The sequence below is a fragment of the Equus asinus genome, chromosome 22, assembly GCF_041296235.1.
Source record: "Equus asinus isolate D_3611 breed Donkey chromosome 22, EquAss-T2T_v2, whole genome shotgun sequence".
NCBI lineage: Eukaryota > Metazoa > Chordata > Mammalia > Perissodactyla > Equidae > Equus > Equus asinus.
Genome location: NC_091811.1, coordinates 54,386,596 through 54,413,612, shown reverse-complemented (window position 1 = coordinate 54,413,612; position 27,017 = coordinate 54,386,596). Strand labels below are relative to the sequence as shown.

Here is a 27,017-nt window from a genome sequence, read left to right as displayed (position 1 = left end):
CAGACCAGAAGTCAGGGCAGCCAAGCACCCACGAAGGCTTTAGTGGAAGAAGTGGTCCTGGGGGGAGCCCAGCTGTGTACAAGCCTCAGTACTACGAACAAGTTGAAAAACCCAATGTAAAAGGAGGAGACGATACCTCCCTGACATTGACTAATCTCCTTACCATAAAAAAGGTATAATTTTGAAGAAGGAAGAGGGCTTGGTTTGATGTATCCTAATGTGGTGGTTCTCAAAGTTTGATTCCTAGACCAGCAGCATCAACATTCCTTAGGAACTGATTAGCAATGCAAATTATCAGGCCCTACCCCAGACCTAATGAGTCAGAAACTCCGGGGTTGGGGCGGGGGTGGGGGTGGGGGTTTTTTTTAACCATCTGTATTAATGGGCCCTGTGGGTGATTCTAATGCACACTTAAGTTTGAGGACCACTCTTCGAAGGGAATTCCCGCTCCCAACTCCAAACACCTGCCTCTCCTTAGCCTATCGCTGCTGGGGCCAGGAGGCAGGGTGTGCAAGTGAAGCCTTGAACTCGGGGTTAGTAAAAGGAAGGGCTGATGTGGAGACCTGGTGAGGAACTTCCTCCTTCTCACCACGAAGGAGCCTGGAGACCAGCTCTGGGGAGCCCCTGGGCAGAGGGCAGAGGTCAGGACCGTGGGGATACCGGAAGAGTATGACTCAGGGGGCCTTGGCCCTCCAGGGATGAGGTCATTATAGCTGGTTTTCCTGCCTACAGACAGCATAGGAACCACTGGAGGTATATGACAGCTTAAGAAAATATTAGGAGCACTTAAAGAGATTTGAGTAGTATACCAAGAAAATACTTTCTAGAACTAAAAAACATTATTTTCAACAAAAAAGAGTCAGTATCTGTATTGGAAGAAAGAAGTCGGGTCACTGCCGAGACACAAATTAGTGGCTTGGAAGAACAAGCGGAAAAAATATTTCAAAGCACAGAGCAAATAATACGAAGAGATGGAAATAATGAGGAAAATATGAGACTTGGAGAATAGATCCAGTAGTCCTAACACTCAAATATATTTCAAAGGAAAGAAAAGGCGTAGATGGAGGAGAAGCAATAATTTTAAAATAGAAGAATATTTTGCCAACCTGAAGAAAGATCTGAGCTTGTAGACTGAAGGGGCAGAGGAAGATACAAAAAGAAAGGACATCCATTTAAGTGTGAAACTCCTGAATACCAAGATTAAAGAAAAACATTTTCAAGTTCTAAACATAAAGAGCAAGTTATCGACAAAGGGAAAAGAATCCGATTGGCACAGGACTTTTCATGTGCAGGACTGGAAGCTAAAAGAGGGAATACTGAGAGAAAAGGATGGCTGCCCAGGAATTTCACACGCAGCTGGGGAAGCATTCACTTGTCAGCGCAACAGAAAGATATTTGGGGATCTAGCAGATTCTGAGAGTGTATCAATCCCATATTTCACTGGAGGAAATTACTCAAGAAAAATTTGATTAGAGAACAGAGAAGTTAAGATGGAGAAGAGAAGGGCTGGCCTGGTGGCGCAGTGGTTAATTTTGCACCTTCTGCTTCAGCGTCCTGGGGTTCGCCGGTTCGGATCCTGGGTGTGGACATGGCACTGCTTGGCAAGCCATGCTGTGGAAGGCATCCCACATATAAAGTAGAGGAAGATGGGCATGGATGCCAGCTCAGGGCCAGTCTCCCTCAGCAAAAAGAGGAGGATTAGAGGCAGATGTTAGCTCAGGGCTAATCTTCCTCAAAAAAAAAAAAAAAAGGAATGAATGTACTAACATGAATGAATCTAAAAATAATTATGCTGAATGGAAGAAGTCAGATAGAAAAGAGCACATGCTATATTGTTCCATTTATATAAAATTCTGGAAACTGCAAACTCATCTGATGTACCAGAAAGCAGATCAGTGATTGCCCAGGGGATGGTGCGATGGGGGCGGGGATGGACACAAGGGAGAGATTATAAATGAACATGAGGAAACTTTCAGGGTGACTGATATATTCATTATGTTGATCGTGGTGATGGTTTCGCAGGTGTATGCCTATTCAAAACTTATTGAAGTGTACACTTTAAATACATGCAGCTTATATATTACTTATATGTCAATAAAACTGTCAAAATTTATTATTCGATAACTAGGTTATATATAAACATACATGGTCAAATTCATTTTTTAAAAGAACGATTGAGGGCCAGCCCTGTGGCCTAGTAGTTAAGTTTGGCACACTTTGCTTTGGCCGCCAGAGTTCAGTTCCTGGGTGTGGACATACACCTCTCACTGGCGGCCATGATGTGGTGGCGACCTACATACAAAATGGAGGAAGATTGGCACAGATGTTAGCTCAGGGCAAATCTTCTTCAGGAAAAAAAAAATCACAGTCATTTCTATGATTGTGCAAATACCTGATACACACCCTTGTTACATGATAAGCCTAACTGAAGTCTAAGTTATCCAAGCTCTTTGAGCTTGTTGATGATACAAACATCAGACATCATGTGTTCCTTTATCCCCTCAAGGCCATAAGGAAGAGGCCAACAGTGATTTCTTTTTAAAAAAAGTATCAAAGGATCTTAAACTTTATATGAAGAACATGTGCCCAAGAATATCAATGAAAAAAAGAAAATTAGTGAAGGGGGATTCACCATACCGGATATTGGAACATCTTCTAAAGCTACTGTAATTAAACACTATGGCATTGGGCTAAAAATAGATCAGTGGATAGAGTATAGAACCTTGAATAGATGTCAATATATATGAGACCTATTTTTAGGCAAAGAACTTCTATAAAGGTGGAGATGTGTCATCATAAATGAGTCCAAACCGCCTCAAGGGCATTATGCTAAGTGAAATGCGTCAGACAGAGAAGGACAAATACTGGATGTTCTCACTTAGATGCAGAATCTAGAAAAGCCAAACTCATAGAAATAGAGCAGAATGGTGGTTGCCAGAGGCTGGCAGGGAAGGGAAATGGGGAGATGTTGGTCAAAGGGGACGAATTCCCAGCTGTAAGATGAGTAAGTCCTGGGGATCCAATGCACAGCATGGTGGTTACACTTAATACTGTGTTCTATCCGTGAACGCTGTTAAGAGAGCAGATCGTCAATGTCATCTCCACACACACACACAAACGGTAACTATGTGAGGGATGGAGCTGGGAACTGACCTTATTGTGGTGATCACTTTGCAATATATACATGTATCAAATCATCACATGGTACACCTTAAACTTCATAGACGTCAATAAGATCTCAATAAACCTGGAAAAAAAATTTGCCCAAATCCATAGAAAATGCAACACCAAGGGGGAACCCTAAGGTAAATTAGGGACCTTGGGTAATAATGATGTGTCCATGTAGGTTCATGAGTCGTAACAAGTGCAGCACTAGGGTGGGGATGTTGAGAATGGGGGAGGTTTTGTACATGTGTGGGGGTAGGGGGTATATGGGAAATCTCTGGATTTTCACTCAATTTTGTGGTGAATCTAAAACTGCTCTAAACAATAAAGTCTATTAAAAGTAGATAACATATTAAATAAAAATGGTTGGTACACATAGGAAAATATATTCAATTTTTAAAGTAGTGATCATAATGCAAAATAAAGAAAATAGACATAATTTTCTGCTTATCAGATTGGCAAAAATAAATAAGTTGACAAAACCTTGTATCGACAAGGGGGCGGGGAAATGGCAATATCATACACTGTAAATTCATAGGAACTTTCTAGATGGAAGTTTGGCAATGTGCACAAAATTTGGAGTAATACCACCCAATGTTCCAATAATTCTGCTTCTAGAAAATTCCCTCAGGAAAATGCACAAAGATGTGTATATGTACACAAAGAAGCTTATCACAGAATTGTTTATAAGAGCAAAATATTGGAAACAATTGAAATGTATGTAATTAGTTATGTAAATTATAGTATAGACATGGAATGTAATATCATGCAGTAATTAAAAATGATGAAATAGATCTATATTATTGACATGAAAAGATATCCAATCATACTGTTAACATGTAAAAAAAAAAAAAGATCCCCCATCTCAGGGTCCCGTCATAGGGACCCTGGTTTGTTTGGTCCTCAGTCCCCCTGGGGCTAATGTTCCCCCTTTCCTGATCCCGGTGTCTCCCCAGCACCACGTTAGGTGGGGGACCCATGTAGGGAGGACAGAGATGGCCCTCCCCTTGGAGTGACCACATAGTCTGGTTTCTGGAATGGTTCTGAATAAGAATACTTGGACCTTCTGTCCCCGTACATCAGGACACTCCTAAATTTAACGTCCATTTTATAGCTGTGGAGACTGAGGCTCACTCTCCTAGGTCTGCTGAAGGAGAGGAGGCCTGCTGTGTGCCCTGTCCAAATGTTCCAGAGGTTGCCAGGAGCAGAAGGATTCAAGGGGTGTGGAAATGTGAGCTGAAGAAGGAGTAGAAGTGGAAGGAGGGGGGTGAGGCCAGGTTTTGGGGAGAGGTGGGTGGCACAGAAAAGGCAAGGCAGGACGTCACCCAAGACCCTAAGCCCCTCCTGCCACAAAGTCTTACCTCTGCAGACACAACTCTTCAGTTATGTCTGTGAAAAGAGGGCCTTCGACAAATGATGAATGAATGAATGAACAAATGAATGAATAAAAAGAGACAAAGAGTTTATTATTATATTGGAAGGAGGATAAAGAAAGAAACAAACACTTCTCAGAACTTGGTGGCCCCATTTTCTGTAAATCACCCCACATTCACCCAATCTGTATGGTCCTTCAAGTCTCCCCAAGTCCGGACAGCCATGGGGTGGAGAGGGCCCTGGGCCCACTCCATGGGGATGGGGGCTCAAGAGCCACCACTGCTCTGAGTCTGTGCTCAGCTGCCCACAGGTCCACAGACCTCAGTCTCTAGAGCTCGCTGGTGGGGTCATGCATGCCAGGCCTCCTTGACTCAGAGCGAGGTCTGGGAGCGCAGAGAGAGGAGCCCTGGTCCCAGGCTTTGCAGGCAGAGAAGAACTTGGTGGTATCATCGGGGCAGTGAGGGTGCCCTGACCTCTAGGTATGGCAGGACCAAGATCGAGGTATCATCAGCCCCCAGAAGGTTGTCTGTGCCAGAGAAGGGTGAGTTGTGAAATAATTCCCTCCCAGTACCCACCCTGCGCATCCAGGACATGGGTACCCATCACCCTCAAACCAGGTCCTGGCCCCTGACCAAGGCTGTTGAATTGGGCAACAATAGGGGGCTAGCTTTGGGAAGGGCAAGCATGTCCTCTTGGGTGGGGAGCTGAGTGAGGGTCATGGTCCCTTACCTGGGCTGGGGGGCAGTGCCGCTGTGCATACCACTCCTGGCAGTACAGGCTGACCTGGATGCCCAGGCCCAGAAAAAGGATGGTCCACATTAGCACGTTCCATGCCGGGCCCGTGTGCCGGTCATGCATCGTGAAGTTCAGCAGCCCTGGTGCAAGAGGAAAGCTTGTCACCCCAGCTCCAGACACCTGTGCCTTCTCTCCTTGGCTGCCCTACCATCCCAGGGCACTGGGAAGAGACGGAACAGGAAGGCACCATTGGGGTGCCTAGAAACCCAGGGAGGTCTCAAGTGGCTCCTGTAAAACCAGGATTCCTCAGTTTACACTTTAATACCCTGGATCTCATACTGAACCACCGAACCCCACACCAGTTTTCACCCTTCTGTCTCCTTCTAAGGGTGCCCTGCTCAGATGCTCCTCTCCAATCAGACATCTTCTCCCACATCCCCCAGGATACCCCTTACTGCTTCCCGATGCTGCCCCACTCCCTGTTCCCAAGTCTGTCCCACCCCAACTCTCACAGCCCTCATGCCTCTCCCCAGAAGGCACGCACATCCCCTTCTGTCTTGGGTGTGTGGCCTCCCCCATCAGTCTGGAATCTCCAGGAGCAGGAGCCCAGGCCTCCTCCCTCTGGATGGCTCCCCCTCCAGTGGCACAGAGGCCAAGCTCACCTCCAAAGACAAGGAAGAGCATCAGGATGACGGGGTAGAAGAACCCCAAGACAAAGCAGAAGATGTACTCATGGACCACTGCAGAGACCAGGAACACGCCCAGCATGGCCATCCTTCGGGCCCGGCCTCCGAGCAGCTGGCAGGGCCAGAGGGAGGCAGGTGGAGTGAGTCTCTCAGAGACTCCTCCACAAAGAGCTCCCTCGCAAAGGAAGCCAGGAGGGTGTGTGGGGCAATGGAAGGAATATGGGATTTGGGGTCAGAAGGGCTGACATCAATCTTATTTAAGGGCATTTTATTAGCCCATTAGGCCTTAGATGGAATTTTGAAAAGGGGCATAATAATACTTATTTCTCAGGGTTACTGTGCAGATTAAATGCATGTGAAAACTCTTGAGAACTGAAATTGCTATATGCATGTTCCTTAGAAGGCTAAGAAGGGGAGAAATGCCCCATGGAGGGAGTGGAGTTAAGGATAAGGGAGGAAGTTAGATCATAAGAAGGCTTTTCCACCCATTGGGTAGGGTAGAATGGAGGCAGACGGAAGTCAAGGGGGCCCCTCAGTCTGGAAAGGGTACAGAGGGAGGGAAGGAGAGGCTGTCCCAGAGAGGCTCCTTAACGGGAGCTGAGGGGGTCCGCAGAGCCCGTACCCGCAGCCCATCCTGATATATGTAGCTGTACAGCCAGTCGTGGACCACCACGTTCCACGTGCGGTAGTAGTTGGAGAAGGACGTAGAGTTCCACCAGTCCTGGGACAGGGATGGGGTCAGGGTTGGGGGAAGGAGGGAAGCATCAAGGTACTGGCTCTTCCCAGGCCCCAGCCCTCCCCCCTGTTACCTGCACCCTGTCCCATGCTCTCCCACAAAGCCTGGCTCCTGGCGAGCACTGCCCCCCGCTCCCTCTGGGGAGCTGGGGTCCCTCCTTCCTACTCCCCCGCTCAGGAGAAGATTCCCGAGTACCATCCACACAAAGGCAGCTAGCCCGGTGATCAGGAGGTGGAGGGTTGGCATAACTACACTCAGAGGAGCACATTTCTCCTTGTGGGAGAATGATAGCACAGCTGAAGTGACACCCAACACAGTCACCATCCTCCCCCGGTTCCTCTCCGGCCCTCCTGCATCCAACTCCCAAACGGCCCAGGTCCAGGCCCCACCCGGTAGAACATCCTGTCTCCAAACCGTAGCATCTCCGCGAAGGCGTTGAGCCAGCAGTGGAGGAAGGCAAAGAAAATGAGCAGCAGCATGAAGACGCCTGGCAAATAGGGACAAGGGGCTGCAGGTCAGACTGGCCCACCAGGAACCCCCAGGAAACTCTGAGGAGCCCTCGCCTAGCACCCAGGGCCCCACCTCTTACCAATTATTTATTAGTCATTTACTAATTCATTAATTCATCCATTTGCTCACAAAATCCATGCCAGATGTTGGGGATACAGAGATGAATCTCAAAGCCCCTGGCCATTGGGAGTTCACAGAGAGGTTGGAGAGAGAGAGAGGAGAGAGAGAAAGGCAGAGATGGAGACAGAGAGACATGTTCAACCACACATCAAGCGCAAATGTATTGGGAGCTAAGCATGGTGGCCATTGATATGCTTGGGAGTGCAGAGCAAGGGGTGGGTCATCGTGATGGATGGATAAAAAGGAAGGCTTCCTAGAGGAGGGAGCATTTCAGCCACAGGCCTCCAAGAAGAAACTGGATTTCACAGCTGGGAAATGGGGAAACGGCGGTCCAAGCTGAGGGACCAGTATGAGCAAAGGCCCGGAGGCATGGAAATGCACGCCTTTCAAGGAACAGCTGAGCTGCACTAGGATGAGAATTCCCGTTAATAGGCTAGGGCTTTGTGGGACGGGTCCTTGAATGCCAGGCCAAGGGTTCGAATCTTATCTGGAGATACCAGCGATGGGGCGCCACCAGAGTTTTTGAAAGAGGGTAGGGAATGATTAATCTGTAGGAGGGCAGTTCATCTGGGCAGCAAGATCAGGGGCGGAGGGGAGAGCAAGCATTAGGGTGGTAGGGAGACAGGAGGCTGATGTGGAGAGGGGAGAAGATAGCAACCTGAACTGAGCCCCTGACAGCAAGCAGTGGTAGGAGGGCACAAATGTGAGGGGAGATTCAGAGGGAGAACGTGTTGAAACTGACCGAAGGTAAAGAGAGGCGACAGAGGAGGGGGTCCCCACTAAGCCTACCAAGGGTGCAGCCTTCTCGAGTCCTGCCTTTAGTGGGCGTACCTGGCAACATGGCATGCATGATAGAGAGCACCAGGGCACGGGTGCTGAAGGGTTCCTGGCTCATGTTGGCAAAGACAGGAACACAGAGGCGGCCCAGGATGAAGCAGGCAGAGAGGACGCAGCCCAGGGCCTGGGGAGGGAGTGGGAGACAGAGAACATGGGGCGGCGGACACAGAACTTGGCCATAACTTTGGCAGCTGCCCCTTCCCTCTGGAATGGGACTCTGGCCCAGCATCTGCGTCTTCTCTTAGCACCACCCTCTGACCTCCTCCCCGGGCATTCCCCACCTCACTCCCATTAATGCCCTGCAGCCACCGTGACTCACAGGTGATCCACCCTTCCACCCCATCTTCTGACCTGCGCGAAGTTCTTGGCCACATAATTCCACCTGACGTTGGGGGTCCTGCAGTGGCAATGGGGTTACATGTTTCTCGTCCCCTGCGCAGGCCTGGCGCAGCTTCCAGGCCCTCTCTCCACAGCGCCCTCCATTGCCCAGGCCTGGGCGGATTTTCTGGGGAGGTGGGGATCTAGAACACTGCCCCTTCCATAACAGAGATGGCAAATGGATTTTCAGCTTGGGTATCAACTAAAGTGACCAACCATCTGGAGTTTGCTCCGGACTGAGGCATGTCCTAGAACTTAGGCTTTTCAGTGCTGAAACCGGGACAGCCCCGGGCAAACCTTGACAGTTGGTCACCCTCCTGTCACCATGGGCTGGGCAAGGAGGAGGGGTAATCCACCTGCCACTTATTTCCCATGTTTATGATGGGATGCTTCCTGGGAAAGTGGCCAGTGTCTGGTGAGAGGCTGGGGACCTCAGGGAGGAGAGGAGGAGGTGCGCCCCATGATGGGTCTGGGCATTTGGGGAAGGGGTGCCGAGTCTTACCTGGGGTAAGTCTCCCTGTAGATGAGCGTGGGGCAGAAGAGGAAGTAGAGGTAGCTGGAGAAACTGGGGGCCCGGATCCCCTCGCCTGGGGAGGAGTAAGAGGGGTCCATCAGAGAAGGGGGAAGGCAGAGGCAGCGGGTGGCTGGGGAAGGGCGGTGGGACTGGGGAGTGGAGAGCTGGAGGGGGCAGAGGTGCGGTTGCGGGGGGAGAGGGGCTGGATGTTGGGGCTAGAGGTGGGGGGGTGAGACTGGGCAGGAGCTGAACCCGCTCTCTAACGCCCCTCTTTGCTTCCATTCCAGGCACCCCATCTTCTGGTGCAGGACCTGCTAGGGCCCAAGCTTCCTTTGGGCCCACAAGTTCCACCGCCCATTCTCCCTCTCTTTCTGTTTTGACTTCCTAACATAAGGTTCTCATGCCCTGGGTCTTTCCAGGCTAGAAATGGAGATAGGAAAGTGCCAGAACTTCTGGGCAACAGAAGTGCCTCTCTCAGAGGTGAGCCCAGGGAAAGCCTCATGTCTAAGGCCCCCAGAGCCCCGCTGGAGGCCAGAGCTGTGCCCAGTGGGGAACATGGGCTTAGGAATTCAGAGCTTCTATGAGGATTCTGCAACTGAGTTCACAGCTTGGTAAGCCGAAGACCTCACCTCCTCTGGCACAAAGGGTCCCAGGCACAGCCTCTCTCAGGAAGGAGTAGCTTTTCATCAGGAACCTGACCTGACATGGAGTGGAAGGGAGGTTAAGTTGCTGTGTAGCTTTGCGCAAATCACTTAACCTCTCTGTGCTTTCGTTTACGGGGAGAGAAGTTGGCAGATTGTAAAACCTGTATGGGCAGAGCCTATGTTTTATCTTTTTGTCGGATTGCCTTGCAGCCTAACACGATGGCAGCTGTGATGAATCGAGGGTAAAGCGCTACAGGAAAGGCCAGGCTGGAGCCCCCACCCAACAAACCCCTTGTGACTCTGTGGAGTCCGATTATATTTGCAAAGCAGCGCTCGTTTCGTTTACATTTCCTTGGAGCCTGCTGGTTAGCTCAAAGCCCTCGCAACGGACTCTGGCCCCAGTGACCGGCTCCTCCCCCGCCAATCCTATATCGAACGCCCTCCCTCACAGGGGCACCCCCATCACCTGCTCAAAGACCAGGACGCAGCGGGAGGCCGGCGGGAGCTGATAGTCCACGGCCACATGGACCGGGAGGATGCCGAGCACCGCAGTGTGGGCGGCCAGCAGCAGGCAGCCCAGCCCCACCCCGAGCGTCCAGGCCCCTCCGACCTGGGGCCTGGCCCACAGCCGCAGGGCATGGTAGGGCGCCAGCAGAGTGGACAGGAACATGGGGAGCCAGGTCATCAGCGCCAAGGGCAGCTGTCCGAAGCTGAAGATCAGTAGGTCAGACTCCAGCATCAGCCTTGGAGTGGGGAAGGGGGACAAAGTCGACAAATGTGTACTCATCCTGGTCCCTCCCCTGCAGTCAGAGCTCTTGGAAGTGAAACTGAGGCATCCCGTGAAGGTGGTGAGCTCGGGTCTCTGGAGGTGTTCAAGGTGGCACCTCTGCCAGCACAGGTGTGGCCCGAGGAGACTCAACCATGGGACGGGTTTGCTTCCAAGGACTTCAGAGCCCTCTGTGAATGTCAGGTGTGGCAGAAGGGCTCAGTGCTGGCTATGGCACAGGTGTTAGGGTACCAGGTATTTAGAATGGAATTTCGAAACGATTTTCGATCGTTTTCTTTCGGAGCGTCAGTAGCTGTAGACTCGAGTTACTAGAAAGCAGGTTGTTGCATGTTCTGTTTGCTTAGCTGAGAGTGTATGGTTTGCAACGGTGAAGAAATGGAAACAACTGCCCATTAGTAAAGGACCAAATGAACAAACCTGGCACCTCCAGACTCTGCGGTCACTAGAAACAATGTAATTCAATGTAGAAACAATGGGCTGACATGGAAAGATCTCCAAGACGGGTTGTTAGGGAGTGAAAACAAAACAATAGGTACAGTGAGTATCTTATTTGTGTAACCTCCCCCCCCCCCCCCAAGACAGCTCCTTGGCTCTTCTGTACATGTGCATGGAAAATGCTCTGGAGGAAAGTTCTCAAAACTGTTAAAAATGATACCTCTCGGGAGCATCTGGGATTGAGGAGGGTGGCCAAGGAGGACTGTCACTTTACGTGTATTTGAACTTTTTACTGAGATTTGATCCTTGTGATACTCCTATAATTAACAACCATTTTACCAAAAGGAAGTGCTGTTGCTAAGCTGCAGAGCCTTGGTCCTCTTCCTTTTACTGCTTCCTAAGCCCTACTTAGGGTGAGGGGGTGGCGTGCAAATACAGACCCCCAGGGTGTACAGCCCTCTGAGGCTTGTCCCCCCAGTGGGGATGCTCTGTGGGGGAAACGACCCACCAAGGCACTTGCGTGTGTGTTTGTCTTCCCCACAAGACTGAGAGGGCCTCCCAGACAGGGATGGGGTCTGCCCTTCATCTCTCACTCTCCAGGGCTGGTACTTAGGAGGTGCTCAGTGGAGGTTACTTGAATTGAACAGCACTGACTCGGAAAGGAGTGTGTGAGAGCAGTGGGGTGTAAAATGTGCATGTGTGTGTGCACACACGTCTATCTGCCTCAGGACAAGGTTCCAGTTGAGCAGTCTTTGAGGAGAGGTGTAGTGTCCCCAGAGCGGCTGATCCTGGGAGGACAGACCAAGGGCCATCCAAGGCTGTGGAAGGAAGAAGTCTAAGAGAGCGTTTAGGTGGGGAGGTTGCTGGAAGCAACGCTGATGCATGTCCAATAATCAGAGGGGGCACCTCTGCTCTCTCAGGCCAGTGGCAGGCGGAATACTGGGGACCGGGGTTCTGATCTGACCTGTGTGCCCATCCCTGGCAGGAGGGGGGGCCTACCTGCCCTCATCGATGAAGTCAATGGCCAGGGTGTTGATGATGAAGACACACAGGCCGGCGATGAACACGTGGTAGATGGTACGGAAATGTTGCACCTCCATAAGCTCGCTGGAGGGACAGGGAGCCCGAATGTCAGTGTGGAGGGTCCTCAAGGTCGTGTGGACAAGCTCAGGCACTGTACACATGTGCAGATGGGGCCCAGTGATTGATAACTTCCAGCTAAGGGCACAGAAGTCCACAACTCTTTCCAGAGCAGAGACTTCTTATCTTGGTGGCTTTTCTTTCACTTTCAGGGCACATGGGGAAATTGAACTTGGAAACCCTCTCCAAGTTCTCCCCCAAGCTACCTAGAGCCTGGGGATGAGAAATGAAGTGTCCTGGACCCCCAGCCTACGCCCTTTCTTTTCCTCCCATCCCCCGTCTTCTCCCCTGACTTACTCAAGCAGGGACTTGCGGATGACGAAAACTTTCCTTTTCTCCAAGGCTGGCTCCCGGGTCCTGAATTGAGACAGTTGTCTGGATCAGGACCCAAAGGAAGGAGGCAATGGGCAGAGGGCAGGTCATGGCTAGGGCCAGAGGACAGGACCAGGTGGAAGGTCAGGGCCAGGGCAGAGCAAGACACAGCAGTGGAGAGCAGTGTCAGGAAGGCAGAGGCCATGAGGGGAGAAGAGGAAAGGCTGAAGTTGAGGTCATGCCAATGCTGGCAAAGAGTGCATGAGGTCATGTTTATGGCTCACGATCCTTGTGTTGGAGGAGCCCACTCCAGCCATTCCCCAGCCGCCTGGCTCCTCAGACTCACTTGCTCAAGGAATCTGGAGGAATGGAGGACAGAGGTCTGCCTTGGGGAGGGTAGGATTGTATGGCCTCCCACATGGCCCGATCCAGCAGCTCCAGCAGCTGGCCCTGCGCTTGCTCCAGCAACTGTGTCTTCACAGCCTACGGGACAGAGCAGGGCAGGTCCCACTGTCCCTCCGTCCAGTCAGCCATCTCCCACTCACCAAACTTACTGAGCTTCTCTCCGTGCCAGGCACACTGCTAAGTGCTCTGGAGAGAAAGATGAACAAGCACGGTTCCTGCTCAGAGGTCCCCCAAGGTATCTTGCTCTGGCTTCCGAGGGCAGCAGTGAGGGTCAACGAATGACAGCAGGAGCGACACTTCCAGTCCCTGGGTCTGAATCTCAACCACCTTGTCATCTCAGATCCTACTGGCTTCTCCCTGACCCCAGCCTTCCCTCTCCTGACCTCTAGCCCCACTAACAGAAGACTATTCACTGGCTGAGTTTTGGCCCCTTCCCTGATGACCTGTGTTTCAAACCCCTTTATCTTAACCATTACCTCTAACATGATCCGAAGGGTTTGAACTACGAACAGATTGTCTTTATCACCAAACAGGTCCTCACCGCTACCTCTCTCCACTCCAGGACCTGTCCATCTTGACCTCTGACCTCTGACATCCCTTACCTCCATACGTCGGGTCCATTGCACCAAGTCCGAGCCTCTGTGCGTTTCAGTGTTTCCTAGGAGGAGGGGGTCAAAGGGCACACTCAAGGGGAAGGAGTCAGGGTTCTGCTGCCCTTTGTAAACCCAGGGGCATCCTCTGTCCAGGAAGCGCTTTCTGTATACTCAGCAGCCTCTCTGCCCTCACCGGTCCACATCTAGTATCATGGGTGGGACAGTCAGAGGGGAAGTGATCTTTGCAGGGGGTGAGGAGGCCATTCGCAAGCAGGGAGCCTGATGACATTACTGGAAATGGTACCTAGGGAACAGGAAGCTACTCTGTTCATCCTCTGGGGTTAGAGTCAGAACGATAAGACAGGGTCACAGCTCTGAATATCCCTTTCCTCCTGCCTCTCCCAGCCGGGCAGTTAGGGGCAGAGGCTAGCATCTGCCTTCCCTGGCCTCTGGGACAGCAGGAAGGGTTGAAGGTAGCCAGCAGGAACCCCCTCTCGACAGTGCGTCCTCACCCCCAACCCCACCTGAGCTCTCTGCACTCCCCGAGGGGGCTCACCTTCTCCGGCGGGTGGGTCCTCCTGCTCTCCCCTCTGCCCTTCTCTCTTCTGTGGTCGGGCCGCCCTTGGCTTCATGATGGGAGTCTTGACTGGGCAGCAGGCCGAGTTGAGTGTTCCTTCCCTTCCTTCACAGCCTGGCCTGCCGGAGCTCTTATCTCACTCAGTTCATCTGCTAAGACTAAAGTCCATTCAAGAGGAGGGGTTATAGGTTATCTGATGTGGGGGGCAGCGCTGCTTCTCAGCTACAGGCTCAGCTCTGCTGGCTGTGCCGAGCTGGGTGCAACCCCCCAGCAGCTCAGCCACCACCCAGATGCCCAGCCCCCAGCGTGCTCTCCTTCCTGCAGGCATGGTGGCAATACATCGGTGCACATCATGGGCAGGTGCACCTCATCACCTAGCATGACCTGCCTTCAGTCTGTTTCCCAGCACGCTGAAGGTGGGGAGGAGTCAGATACATCTCCAGGTGTCAGTGCGCTTAGCTGCCTTAGATCATGAGATAAGGGGTGTGAAGGAACCTCCTCAACTTGAAAGTATTACAAGCATGTGACTAATATTCTGATGGGGTTGCACCTGTGACAGCTGTGGCCCCTCCAGGAAGTGCTAGGTGCCAGGGCCCCTGAACCTCAGCTCATCCCTACCGCCACTTAGGTTAGCAGGTAGACAGAAAAGAGGCAAAACAAATACTTATTCAGCATCTAAGGAATTCGGGGCATTGTCATATAATGTCACATACGGAAGAACCGGGTTTAAGTCCTCCCGATACCATTTATCCGCCGTGTAATTTCAGGCAAGTGACCCAAGTATTTTAAACCACAGTTTCCTCCTCTGGAACACAGGGGCAAAAGTCCCTACCTCATGAGGTTATTGTAAAAACAAAAGGAGGTAGTCCAGGTAAGGGAACAGGATCCCGGCCCGGCTCGGGGGAGGAGCTCGGTACATAATTTTCTTCCCTTTTTAATAGGATGTAACAGAAGAGCTTTGAGAGTTCCTCTGTGTTGGGTTCCTGCTGGGGATTAACTATTAATCCTTCCTCGCCCCTGTGTCCAAAGGTCAGCGTTAGACCTCAGACCAAGGCCATGGCCTCAGTGTCTCCCCCGCATCTCCCGCCCCCCACTCCCTGGTAGGCAGCTGGGTGAGGCTTGAAACCTCTGCGCATTGGCTGTCTCCTTCGTCCCAAGTGCAGTGGGAAGGACGGAGGGTCGTTGACAGGAAAGGACAGCGGGGTGGGAAAGGGGGTAGAGAGGAGGGCCAGGGGTCGCAGAAGTATGACACGTGGACACAAAGACGTAGGCCAGAGTCCCCCCAACACAACTTTATTAACGACTCAAGCCAACACCAACAATCTTTCCATGTGCGAGGTCCTGGGGTGAGGGGGACAATGGGTCAGGGCCTGAAGGTGGAATGTGGGGCTCAGGGCCCTTGAGTTACTCATCACTCAGCAAATGACCCAAGAGGACAGCCCCAGGCTTCTGCCGGTGGCCCTGCAGCCCCCCACCCAGCCTTAGCCACTGCTCCCAGCAGGGCAGGGGGAGCCTCCATCGCCATCCGGGGACCCGGGCAGGGGCTGGCCCATCCGATCCACACACCAGCAGGGTCCTCGGCGCTGCCCCTGGGAGGAGCGACACTGGGGAGAGAGGCATACAGTCAGGGGGCGCCACTGAGGCTCTGGCCAGAGAGACAGAAGGGGCCTGGGGTTGGGGACAGACCGGCTGGCTGGGATGGGTTGACTCCTGAGTCTGAGTATGCAGAAACATCTGAGAGAGCCCGCAGGGTTCCCTTCCCTCGCTTCTCCCCATCTCTACCCCCTGAATTGTGCCCATTCCTCTAGGCCAGAACGGCGGTTCTTAAAGTGTGGTTCCCAAACCAACAGCATCCACAATACTAGCGAGCCCGTTAGAAATGCAAATTCTCAGGGGGCCAGCCCAGTGGCTTAGTGGTTAAGTTCTCCAGCTCTGGCGGCCTGGGGGTGTGCAGGCCTGGATCCCAAGTGCAGACCTAGCACCTTTTGTCAGGCCACGCTGTGGCAGCATCCCACATAAACTAGAGGAAGACTGGCACAGACGTTAGCTCAACGACAATCTCCCTCAAGCAAAAAAAGAGGAAGATTGGCAACAGATGTTAGCTGAGGGCCAATCTTCCTCACAAACACACATAGAAACAAAATGCAAATTCTCAGGCTGTGTGTGGAGCTCAGCCTTCTCGGTGATTCCCACGCGCCTCACATTTGTGAACCCCTGGGTTAGTCATTCTTTAGGCAGGCTAACTCCCCTACTACCGTGTGTGGTTGTTCTTCTCTATGTTTCTGTGGACCCTAAAGTTGGGAGATCCTTAAAGGCAGGGCAGTGTCTGATTTATGCAACTTTGTGAGCCCCCCACCCATGAGACCATCCTGGGACTGATGGACCAAGGGGAGGAGAAGAGTGGCCGCACCTGCCGCTTCCGGTAGAAGCCCCGATGGTCACAGTTCGGCACGTAGAGGGTGTGAGACCCTCGGTAGACCTCCGTCTGGAGCTGCTGCAGCACTGAGTCCAGATGTCTGCGGCACGGGCCCTGGGGAAGCAAGAGCAAGCAGCTCAGAACTGCCCCAGCCGAGCTCCTCGCACAGCCAGCTGGCCCCACCAGCCAAGCTCCTAGGATTGACGTGGGAGACTTCTCTAAGCCCAGGGGAGCAGTCCAGATGGGAGTCTCAGGGCTCCCCCCACCCCGCTCCCTGCCAGCCCCAAACGTACCATCTCCGTGTCTTGGACACCCCCAGGATTGGGCCGGCCAGGAGTGGTAGAGGTCCCCGGATTTCTCTGTTGGTCTCTGCGGTTCACATCCTGTGTGCGAGTGGTCCCTGCTTGGGGTTTACCCTCCTTAGGATTCTCCCCTGCAGCCGCAAGAGGAATGGGGGAGGAAGAGGCCAGAAATCAGCCAGATGTCAAAGACCAGAACCAAGTGGAAAAGAGCCTTGCTCACCTCTACCCCCTGAGGTGGGAGGAAGAGAGGGGCTATGGGAGTAGTAGATATCAGGGGGTTAGAACCTGGCTCCACTGTTACTTTCTCCTGGCCTCAGTTTCCTTCTGTGATAAATGGTGAGATTTCCCTTACATCAAGGCTTATAAGGGAGAAGCACTTTGGAAAGCAAAAATGGAGAATACAAATACAGTGGGAGGCGTTGGGCTTGAGGTGAAAAGCCTTGGCTATTCCACCAGAGGCCAGCAGGGGGTGCACCAAGCCAGGGAGACGCAGCACAGGAGCAAAGGATGTGGGAGGGGGTCAGCAGGGACCCAAGTGGAATGTGTGTCCCCGCTGTGACCCTGCTGTGACTCAGCCCACTCCTCCAGGCCTGAGACGTGGTTACTTTTGGGGCACTGCAGTGGGGGCCTCTCCCTCAACCCAGCTCAACCCCAGTGGTCCCAGGAGCATGTGCGATGCAGCCCTTAACCAGGATGGGTGGAGGGCAGGTTGCAAAGGTGCAGGGACTGACGGGCTTCCAACCTCAGGCTGCTCCTGGCTCTGGAGAAAGTTTCACACTTGGTGTCTGGGGGCCTGGGGAGAGCTCAGGATGGGAGGGGGTGAGGAAATGAGTCAGGGCGTGAGGGCGAGGACAAGGCAGGGAAGGGTGCATGCACTGCTAGGAATTTGCCCCAGCTGTAAAATGAGATGCTGTGACCCCTGAAAGGATTGTCTCTCCCTCTCCATGCCCAAAGACAAGCTCTGCTCAGGCCCCCAGTCCTCAAACCTAGACAGTTGCTCTAGTGACATCTGCCCATTACTTGCAACCTAAGAGCCATTTCCTCTGCAATCCTGAGTTTGAGCTCTCTTCCTCCACACTCCTCAGACCTTGCTCCTCATTCCCTCCATGCAGCACCCTGCCATGACCGTGCTCCAACTGCCTCCCGACGCACCCAGACCACCCCTCCTAGGAGGACCCCTAGCAGCCTGGATCCAGGCATTTGGGACTGAAAGAAACTCCACTTACTTCCCCATCCCTTCCCATGGAAGAGACCAGGAGCTCAGATGCCCTTGGGCGGGGGGCTGTTTGCAGTTCCTGCCCTCCCCATCTCTCTGCTGGCCCCCATCTTTTGGATTGGATTCTGACTCACTTTTGTCCCACCCACCCAGTGACTCAGCCTTCTATTCTCTTCCCTGGGGTAGGGTGGGGTGGGTAGAGGGTTCTGAGCCGCTTTAAATCATAACCCTGATTTGGCAGATTCCTTCTTTTCCCACCTCTATGCCCCCCTCCCCTGGGGCCCCCAGCGCCTGCCTTCTGATCCTAGCCTAGTCTGAAACAACTCTGGGTTTGGGGCATCTTCTGTTCTAGATCCCATGCTCAGGTGCTTTGGACATGCTGATAGTAAGAGGAAAGGAGGAGCTATTTCTCAGTGTGTGCAGGATTTGGGAATCTGGGGTTCCCTTCCCTCTTTCTCCCAGTGGAAGCTGGGAACAGCATCTGGGACCTTTCTCCAGCTTGGGGGTCTAGGGCTGAAGGAGCTGGGCCGTTGTGGCATATGGTGTGGCCCTAAATTCCTCCATCGCACACCCCCCCCCCCTTTCCCCTCAAGAGAAAATAAATAGAAGAGGCAAAAAAGGTTGAGGCTTCATCCCCGGGGCCCCTAGCCACACCCTGCCTTCTAGCCGCTCCCCGTACTTGCCCCTTCACCCCTCAAATGTGCCCCCCAGGGTTGGGGAGAAGGAAGCGTCCATGGCGGGACCCAGAGGCGTGTAGGCGGCCGGCGTCCTTCCCCGCAGCACCCAGCCTGCGGAGACGCGGGTCTCACGTGGGCGGGGCGGGGGCGGGGCGCGGACTCACCCGAGGGCGCGCGCGCCCGGCGGCAGCGGCCCCGGCCCAGCAGCAGCGCCCGCAGAGGCGCCTCGTCTTCCTCGGGCGGCTGGCACTGCAGTCCCGGGGCGCAGTTAGGAGTGTAGACCCCGCACTGCTGCCCCTCCTTCCTGAAACAGCCCCCAGCCTCCGCACAGCCCTCCGCCGGCGGCCCCCCATCCTCCTCCTCCACGCAGGCCCCTGGACAACCCGCCTGCACCCCCTGCCCGCAGCCTGGGCAGCGGGCCAAGGCGCCTCCTGTGCGGGCAGCGAGCAGCAGAGTTAGCAGCAGCAGCGATGGCAGCAGCCTGTGGGGTGTCATGGTCAGGATTTTCGCCCGGTCCGCTCCTCCTAGAGCAGTCGTAGCGCAGCTGCCGCCCGCCGCCGCCCCTCTGCCTTAAGTAGCCGCCGGTCAGGGGCCGGGCCCTTTAAGAGCCAGGTGAAGGGGGAGGAGGGAGAAGGCTGAGGCATTCCCCAAACTGGGTGGGACTGGAGAGGGCCCCCCCTCCCAAGTTGGGTCCTCCCCACTCTTTTCTCCCCCCTCCCGTCTCAGTTTCTGTTTACTTCCCGAATTACTCTGACTTTTCTTGCTTTGTTCCCGGGAATCTCGCCCGGAATTTGGGAGCTGGACAGCTGGCTGGAGGGACTGGAGGGTGGGGAGGGGAGAAGGAGAGGACGGGATTGGGACGAAGGGGAAAAGCTGGAATCCAGTTCGTGTATGTGTGTGGAGGGATGAAGGGGACGCGGGGACGCGAGTGGGCAGTGAGAAGATGGCGATCTACAAGTGGCCAGAGAAGGGATGGCGTGGGGGGTTATGAGAGGGAGGTGGGCGAATGGAAAGAGAGAAAGGGTCAGATGATGGCTGATGGGGTCTTGGGAGAACCGGCTGCTGACGGGAGACAATAAGCCGAGGGAAAGGAGAGGAAGGGAAACCAGGAGAGGCAAGGGGTACTCTTGAGATGAGCCTGCGGGGGAAACGGGTAGGGCGACTGGGCTAGGAAGATAGAGAGGTTGGGGGTGGCGCAAGGGGTGAGGCGGGGAAAGGCGGGGAGGCACACCTTGAAGGAACTGTCGGAAGCCCTAGCATTGTGGTGGGGCCATGTGAGTCCGGAAGGATTGCAGAGGGCCAAGTGTGCAAGGGTGAGAACTGGCTGAACACCTGGGAGGGAGGGACAGGGGGAACTGGCCAGTCGAAATTGGTGGCGTGGGGGGGGGGGGCAAGAGTTAGAGGAACCCATACTTTGGGTGCTCTTGGGGACAGTGGCCAGAGAGCCAGACCTTCATCCAGGTCAATGCACCCCTCCATCCCTTTCCTTTCCCAGAACCTGTCTGCCACCTCCCAATATCATCGGTTGGGATTCCTCAGGCTGTGCTATGCCCAGGGGACGTTGGACATTACTGGTCTGGGCGTTTCTATCTGCCGGCTCACTGGCCTTCACTCCACTGGTCTGTCTACCCCACCACCCTGCTCCAGGCGGTCCCCGCCCAGCCCCTGTGCTCCTAGCTGAGCCTTCCTTCCTAGAGGGAGAAGGACCGTTTCCAGTGGCAACACACACCCGCCCAGCTCCGGGTTATGCAACAATGGCCATCTCATTCTTTCCTAAAACAAGGACTCTGGGCAGTGACTAAATTTAAATTCTGGGTCCCCAAGCCAGAATGTCGGCAAGGGCTTCCTGAACTTTTAGGTAAATACGAAATAAAAAGAACTTCACTCTCAGCACCGCCCCTCAGAGCTACCCTGGGGCCCTAGGACACGCATTTGGGGAGCAGTGTCTTCCAGTGGCCCGGAGACACCGATGCAGATTGGGGCAGCCCTCCTCCACTCTGCAGAGGCTCTGTGACCTCCTGTCCCAAGCTCTGACTCCGGGATGGAGAGCTCTGTCCTGTCCCCAAAGCCTTGTCCCTATTTATTTTGCCCTGCACTTGGTTCTAGCTAGGGCTTTTCTCCTGGGCTCCACCTTGTGCCCCCTCACTAAGATGGAAAGGCCTGTGGGCAGTGGGGATGGGGAAGAAGGTAGTGCTCCCCACAGGACCCTGGGGTGGCTTTTTAAATATGTTTGTGCCCCTCTGTTGTTGGTTATTTTGCAGAAAAGCCCTATACTCTGCTATCCTCTCACACCCACCACTGCCCTCTTCAATACTCCCTTCTCAAACTCCCCCTTCACTCCCACATCAGCACCACCACCCCTACAGATCTCCCACTGCCCAGCTTGGTCCCTCCCTGCAGTCTAAGCGGGGTTCCACAGTCCAGTACCCCCCTCCCAGCGCCGTACTTCCTTTCTCCCCACCCCTCCTGCGTGGATGTCCGGAGCTGTGTGTTGTGAGTGCTGGGTCCAGCCAGGCTGTTTTTTGCAGACCGAGGCTCTTGGACTCTGCTTTTCCTCCCTCTGGGTTGCCCTTCACCTCAGTGCCCAGAGCAGGGATCCGAAGCATGTGGTGATTGCTCAGGATGGAGTGTGGGCCAAGGTGCAAATCCCTGGGACTCTGCCTGGCCTCTGTGAGAGGGTCTGCTGAAAGCTTCTGCCAGGGCTGTGGAAAGGCTAACCAGCTTGGGCTGTTCCTTCCCTTCCCGTGAATAACCTCCAGTGGGCTTCCTCCTCTTCTTGCACGTTGCTCTCTGTTCTCCTGATCCCTTCTGCTCTGCATCTCTCACGCCCAGCCTGTCCCTCCAAATCCATGGCACCCCTGGGTGCTGACTTCCTTTTAAGAACAAGGGGTGAAGGAGGCAGCCTGCCTGGACCCTGGACTCTTTGAGTCTGAGGAAAGACAAGTGGTGGCACAGTCCACGACAGAAAGCCCCCGAGAGGAGGACCAGTGACCGCATCATGACATTGCCTAAGTCTGCTGTGGGCCTGATGGGAATTGTGATAAACTCAGCTGGTCTCCAGTCTCCGGTTTCTGCCATCTGTCCCCCACGCACCCTCCCAGGTGGGCCTGCTGAGTCCCAGGGCTGCTCCTGTGACTCTCTCCTCCTCAAAGGGCCTCAGTGGCACCCCGGGTCCCCACTCCTCACCCCCATGGAACCCGTGCTTCATCTGGCATTCATGGCCATGGGGGCAAGGGCCCTGGAAGCACACTCTGATCTAGCCAGCTGGTTGGATCATCTTCCCCAGAGCCCCCTGGCCGTGTCCCATCTCTGGGCCTGAACTGAGATTGGGGGAAGTGAAGGTGTAGCATAACTGGGGCTCAGAGGTCATTTCTTCCCCTGGACTCCAAGCTTTCAGCTCACAGGACTAAACCCTCCCCACGTGCCCCTCACCACAAACCAAATTCTGCCACCTCTTCCCTGCCTGCTTGGCCAGCTGGCTGCCTTCCTCTAAATTCATCTGCATTATTGTGTTGCTATCTTGCATCTTTGTTTGTCTTTTCTTGTGTCTTATTTTTCCAGTTAGACTGTGAGTGCTTTGCGAACAGGGGGCCCACACCTTCTTCCGCTCTGGGGCCCCAGCTCCCAGCCCCTAGGAGGAATTTGGAATTGATCAAGGAAAGGTAGGTGTTTTGGTGGGAGCGAAAGCAGTCCTGGGTGAGGGCAGCGAGGGGTGAAGGGGCACATGGCAGCTCTTCTGGAGGCTCCCTCAGTGCTCCATGACTTCTGAGCTAGCCCAGCCCACCCCAGGGGGTCTCTTGGCCCTCCCACCCCTTCAGCACCCCCTACCCCTATTCTTCTTCTTCCCCTTTCTCCCAGAGTAAAGGCCAAAGAGTTGAGAGGCCCAGAGTGTGGTCTGCGTTCAATAGACCTTTTTAGGTCTATTGATCACTGATTTTAAGTGGCTTATGAATGCCTTTAGGATAGGGGCCACATCCTCTATTTTTCCTCTGTAAAGTGGGGGTTACAGTGCCTACTTTGCAGAATTATTATGAGTATTAGGGATAATTCATGTGACGTACATGGTAGGTACTCAATGATTTTTTTTCTGTAATGAATAAGTGAAGTGTGTAACTCAGTTCCTGGCCTACACTAAGGTATTCAGTATTTGTTGAACTAATGATCCTACCCTGGTTCCAAACTCTTGTGTCCACAGCTGGAACTCTGTGCTTTGGAAGGCCTCATTGGACTGGAAGGCCTCAATGTTTCAGCGGGGTGGGGATAGCAGCCTGTGAGAGCTAACCAGGCAGATGAGGGCTCTCCAATCTGAAGAGGAGGCAGGATATTCAGATTCAACTCAAGTTCACGGAATGCTTATTTATTTTTTGCATAATTCTCACAATGTTCCATTACCATCTCCACTTTGAAGATAAGAAGACATTTTCAGGAGGGTTAAATACCTTGCCAGAGGCCACACAACTAGATGATGGGATCCACTGGATTCCAAGTTCAATGCTCTTTTTACTTCAACGCAAAAACTTTCATGATGTAGAAAAACATTAAGAGTTTGGATAAGTTAAATACAGACGTTTGCAAAATTCTCTAAATATTCAAACCACATGTAATTTCTAGAGCTAGAGAGAGGTTGTTTTAAGACAAATAAAAGGAAGGGTTGCCTTATGGGGGAGGTGGAGTGGGAATAAACACAGGAACTGTATTATTATGATAAAGAGCACAGACTGAAAAAGGAAAGAAGTTAACAAAGAATTAATAAAATCATAGATAAAAGATCCCTAGCAAGTCATGAAAAGACCTCCTTTTCTTCCTCTTCTTGAGTTATGAGAACACCCCCAGCCTAAGTCTGGGCTCTTGCCAAAGGCAACCAGGGGCTATTTGAGGTTCGGGTCCCTATCCTTTTGGGCAGGCCAGCTTTGTCTCTGGCAAAGCGGTTGAAGAAATTATCCTGGGCTGTAACAAACATTGATTATAGTGAATATTTCTTTTTTTCCCCTCCCTAAAATTTTGGCCTGAGAGTCTAGAATTTAATATTAAACAACCAGAATAAGTTTAGGGAGATAGCAATTAAATCTCAAACATCAAAATCAAATATATGCAAAATCAGTATACAGAAATCAACTGTATTTCTGTATATTAGCAATGAACAATTGGAAATTGAAATTAAAAATATTTATAATTGTATCAAAAATATAAAATATTTAGGGGATAAATCTGACGAAGGATCTGCTCACTGAAAACTACAAACCATTGCTGAGATAAAGAAGACAAATAAATGGAGAGATATATCATGTTCGTGGATTGGAAGACTCCATATTGTTAAAATGTCAGTTCTTCCAAAATTGACCAATAGATTCAATGTAATCCCAATTAAAATCCCAGAGGGATGTTTTTGTAGAAATTGGCAAGCTAATTCTCTCAAATGGAAATGCAAAGGGCCTGGAATAGCTCACTAACTTTAAAAAAGAAGAACGAAATTGGAGAACTTATCCTACCAAATTACAAGACTTATTATAAAGCTACAGGAATTAAAACATTAAGATGGAAAAACAGATCAGTGGAACAGAATAGAGTCCAGAAATAGACCCACATATGTACAATTATTTTTTTTTCTTCTCTTTAAAAACATTTTTTCTACTTGCTCAATTGATTTTTGACAAAGATGCAAAGGCATTTCAGTAGAGAAAGGACAGTCTTTTCCAAAAATGCTGCTGGAACGGTTGGGTATCTATATGCAAAAAAAAATGAACTTTGATTCATACCTCACACCATATACAAAAATTAAAAGGAATCATAGATCTCAATAAGGTTGTTAATGTGTAACCTCAATCTAATAATGAGCAAACAGCAGATAAAATGAAACTGAGGGATATTATACAAAATAACTGGCACCGACTGTTCAAGAAAGACTTAATAACTGTCCCAGATTGAGGAGACTAAGGAGACAGTCAATTTAAAAAAATGGGCAAATGATTCGAGCAGACATTTCACCAAAGAAGCAAATAAGCATGTGAAAAGATGCTCAGTATCATTAGTCGTTATGGAAATGCAAATTGAAACCAGAACGAGGGGCCCGGCCCAGTGGCACACCAGTTAAGTGCACACTTTCCGCTTCAGTGGCCTGGGGTTCGCTGGTTTGGATCCTGGGTGCAGACATGGCACCACTTGGCAAGCCATGCTGTGGCAGGCGTCCCACATATAAAGTAGAGGAGGATGGGCATGGATGTTAGTTAGCTCAGGGCCTGTCTTCCTCAGCAAAAAAAAAAAAAAAGAAAGAAAGAAAAAGAAAAAGAGGAGGATTGGCAGCAGATGTTATCTCAGGGCTAATCGTCTTCAAAAAAAGACCGCAGAAAAACAAAAACCACAATGAAATACCACTACGTATCTATTAGGATGCCTACAATTGAAGAGCATGATCACACCTAGTGCTGGAGAGGATGTGGAACAACTGGGACATTCACACACCTCTGATAGGAATTTAAAATGATAACCATTTTGGAAAAGAGTTTGGCAGTTTCTTAAAAAGTTAAGTATACATCTACTATGTGATCTTGCCATTCGCTCCTAGTTATTTACCCAGAAGAAAATGAAATATTTGTCCATACAAAGATTTGTGCATGAATGTACATAGTGGCTTTATCTGTAACAGCCCCAAACTGGAAACAACAAAATGTTGATCAACAGATGAATAATTAACTATGGTGTATCCACACAATAGCACACTACTCAGGAATAAAACAGAATGAACTATTGATACGTACAACAACATGGGTGAATCTCAAAATAATTACGCTCAGTAAAAGAAGCCAGAACCGCCCCCCCACCAGAGCATCTACTGTATGATTCTCTTTTATAAAATTCTAGAAAATGCTAACTAATGACAAGAAGCAGATTAATGGTTTCCCAGGGATAGGAGGTGAGAGGGAGGGATTACAAGGGAGCAGGAGGAAACTTTTGGGAATGATGGTATGTTTACTATCTTGATTGTGGTGATATTTCCACGGGTGTATACATGACATACCAAACTGTACACCCGAAATATGTACGGCTTATTGTTTGTGAATCACACGTCACTAAAGCTGTTTAATCAACTACGTTTAGATATCAAGCACAAATTACCAATTAGGGCCTGAGAATGCCAGCAGATCGAGGATTCACCAAAAGGGCCAGCCCCACACCTGGAACCTGAGATGAGGAAATCTCCAGTGGGATGAACAGCTGTCAGTAACACTTTGGAAGTACCTTCTTCTCTCTTCTCTCCTTCTCGGGCCCTAGCCAGCTAACCAGTTTCTGGAAGGTGCCAGGAGGCCTGGTGTGGGATGGACATGACTCTGGGAGCCACCCTAGCCCATGCTCTCTAGCTGCCTTTGGCAAGAGCTGAGCTGAGGCTGGGGGCATTTTCATAGCTCAGGAAGAGGAGGTGGAAGAGAAGCAACGAAGGAAACAGAAGGAGCTGGAGACGAGTTGGGGAGAGTAATTATTCAGAACTATGTAATCCAGGGGCTGGAAGGGAGCTAAGAGAACACAGGCTTCAATAATTCTTGTTTATCGATAAGAACACCAAGACCTTGACCTTTCGGTCACAGAGCTGGGGCTTTAATCCAGGTGTCCCAATTTTCTATCTACACCTATTTCCATTAAGCCAAGTGGCCACTACTTATGGTATCCCAGATGCTGGCTTCCATGTCATTCAACGTTTGTAGAATATCTATTTATGATAAGAATAAGATAGACCCCAGAGTCTGAAGGAGCTCACAGTCTATCAGAGACAGATCTACATCCAGAGGTGACTTTAATAATGGAAGTAAGATTGTAATAAGTGCTATAAATGAGGTGCAAATGACACGGTATGAGAATATAAAGGAGGGGAAACCTTTCTATTCGGAGAAGAGAGATTCGGTGATGGAAGGAAATCGGGGACGTCCTCCCTGGAATGGCAATAAACATTCTTTAGCAGGTGCTCCATCAATGTTAGCATCCTTCCTCCCTTCACAGTATGACCCCGGCCTAACTTTCCTCAAGTCACACCAAACCCCTCTGCTTCTGAACAACACGACTGTGCTTTCTGCATCCGAAGTTCTCTCCTCCTGGAACGGGGAATGTCCTCCCCAGAATGAACGAGAAGTGACATGAAGCGGAAGGAACTCGGGAGAATATAAAGCATATGGTGACAGTTAAGCGCGCGAGCTATGGAGGCCAGCCTCACGCTCTTCATCTGCAAAAAGGAGATAATAATACGATTCATTTCATAAGGTGGTTGAGTGGAATAAAAGGACATCCTACAAAGCTTTTAGCATCACGTCTGGGACGGAACGAGCGCTCAGGGCACATTCGCGGTGTTAGTGTGCAGCGCCCTTCTCCGCCCGCCCCGCCCGGCGCAGGAGCCGCCCCTGGGCCGCCCTGTCAGCGCCCCGGACGCCCAGGGCGGCGTCCGCGCCGCCACGTCGCCGCCTCCCGCCTCCTC

At 51.7% G+C, this 27,017-nt stretch overlaps 2 protein-coding genes and 1 long non-coding RNA gene across 3 annotated transcripts; 1 reads left to right on the top strand and 2 right to left on the bottom strand.

Moving 5' to 3' along the window:
* Positions 1-4,606: 4,606 nt before the first annotated feature.
* On the bottom strand, positions 4,607-15,085 carry SOAT2 (sterol O-acyltransferase 2). The gene is made up of 15 exons (XM_014847495.3): positions 13,928-15,085; positions 13,381-13,436; positions 12,720-12,856; positions 12,359-12,418; positions 11,921-12,028; positions 10,166-10,442; positions 9,685-9,754; positions 9,044-9,128; positions 8,515-8,560; positions 8,158-8,287; positions 7,086-7,183; positions 6,583-6,681; positions 5,937-6,072; positions 5,269-5,414; positions 4,607-5,065 (listed from the first exon to the last, which is right to left on the bottom strand). Exons 1-15 carry the CDS (start codon positions 14,001-14,003, stop codon positions 5,015-5,017), a joined length of 1,575 nt encoding a protein of 524 aa, XP_014702981.2. The 5' UTR covers positions 14,004-15,085; the 3' UTR covers positions 4,607-5,014.
* A 130-nt stretch (positions 15,086-15,215) lies between these two features.
* IGFBP6 (insulin like growth factor binding protein 6) lies at positions 15,216-19,316 on the bottom strand. The gene is made up of 4 exons (XM_014847494.2): positions 18,724-19,316; positions 16,658-16,797; positions 16,359-16,478; positions 15,216-15,552 (listed from the first exon to the last, which is right to left on the bottom strand). Exons 1-4 carry the CDS (start codon positions 19,052-19,054, stop codon positions 15,430-15,432), a joined length of 714 nt encoding a protein of 237 aa, XP_014702980.1. The 5' UTR covers positions 19,055-19,316; the 3' UTR covers positions 15,216-15,429.
* A 117-nt stretch (positions 19,317-19,433) lies between these two features.
* On the top strand, positions 19,434-24,759 carry LOC139041546 (uncharacterized). Its single transcript, XR_011496875.1, has 3 exons — positions 19,434-21,660; positions 22,121-22,221; positions 22,755-24,759. It is a non-coding gene; the product is annotated as an uncharacterized lncRNA (long non-coding RNA).
* Positions 24,760-27,017: the final 2,258 nt, after the last annotated feature.

Coding starts and splice junctions, on each gene's coding strand:
- SOAT2 (XM_014847495.3), bottom strand. CDS start 14,003: ATGAAGCCAAGGGCGGCCCGACCACAGAAGAGAGAAGGGCAGAGGGGA. Junction 12,419..12,719: donor CCTCCAGATTCCTTGAGCAA/GTGAGTCTGAGG, acceptor GTCTCAATTCAG/GACCCGGGAGCCAGCCTTGG. Junction 12,029..12,358: donor ATCCGCAAGTCCCTGCTTGA/GTAAGTCAGGGG, acceptor CTGTCCCTCCAG/CGAGCTTATGGAGGTGCAAC.
- IGFBP6 (XM_014847494.2), bottom strand. CDS start 19,054: ATGACACCCCACAGGCTGCTGCCATCGCTGCTGCTGCTAACTCTGCTG. Junction 16,798..18,723: donor CCGGGCGCGCGCGCCCTCGG/GTGAGTCCGCGC, acceptor TTGCGGCTGCAG/GGGAGAATCCTAAGGAGGGT. Junction 16,479..16,657: donor GTGTCCAAGACACGGAGATG/GTACGTTTGGGG, acceptor TTGCTTCCCCAG/GGCCCGTGCCGCAGACATCT.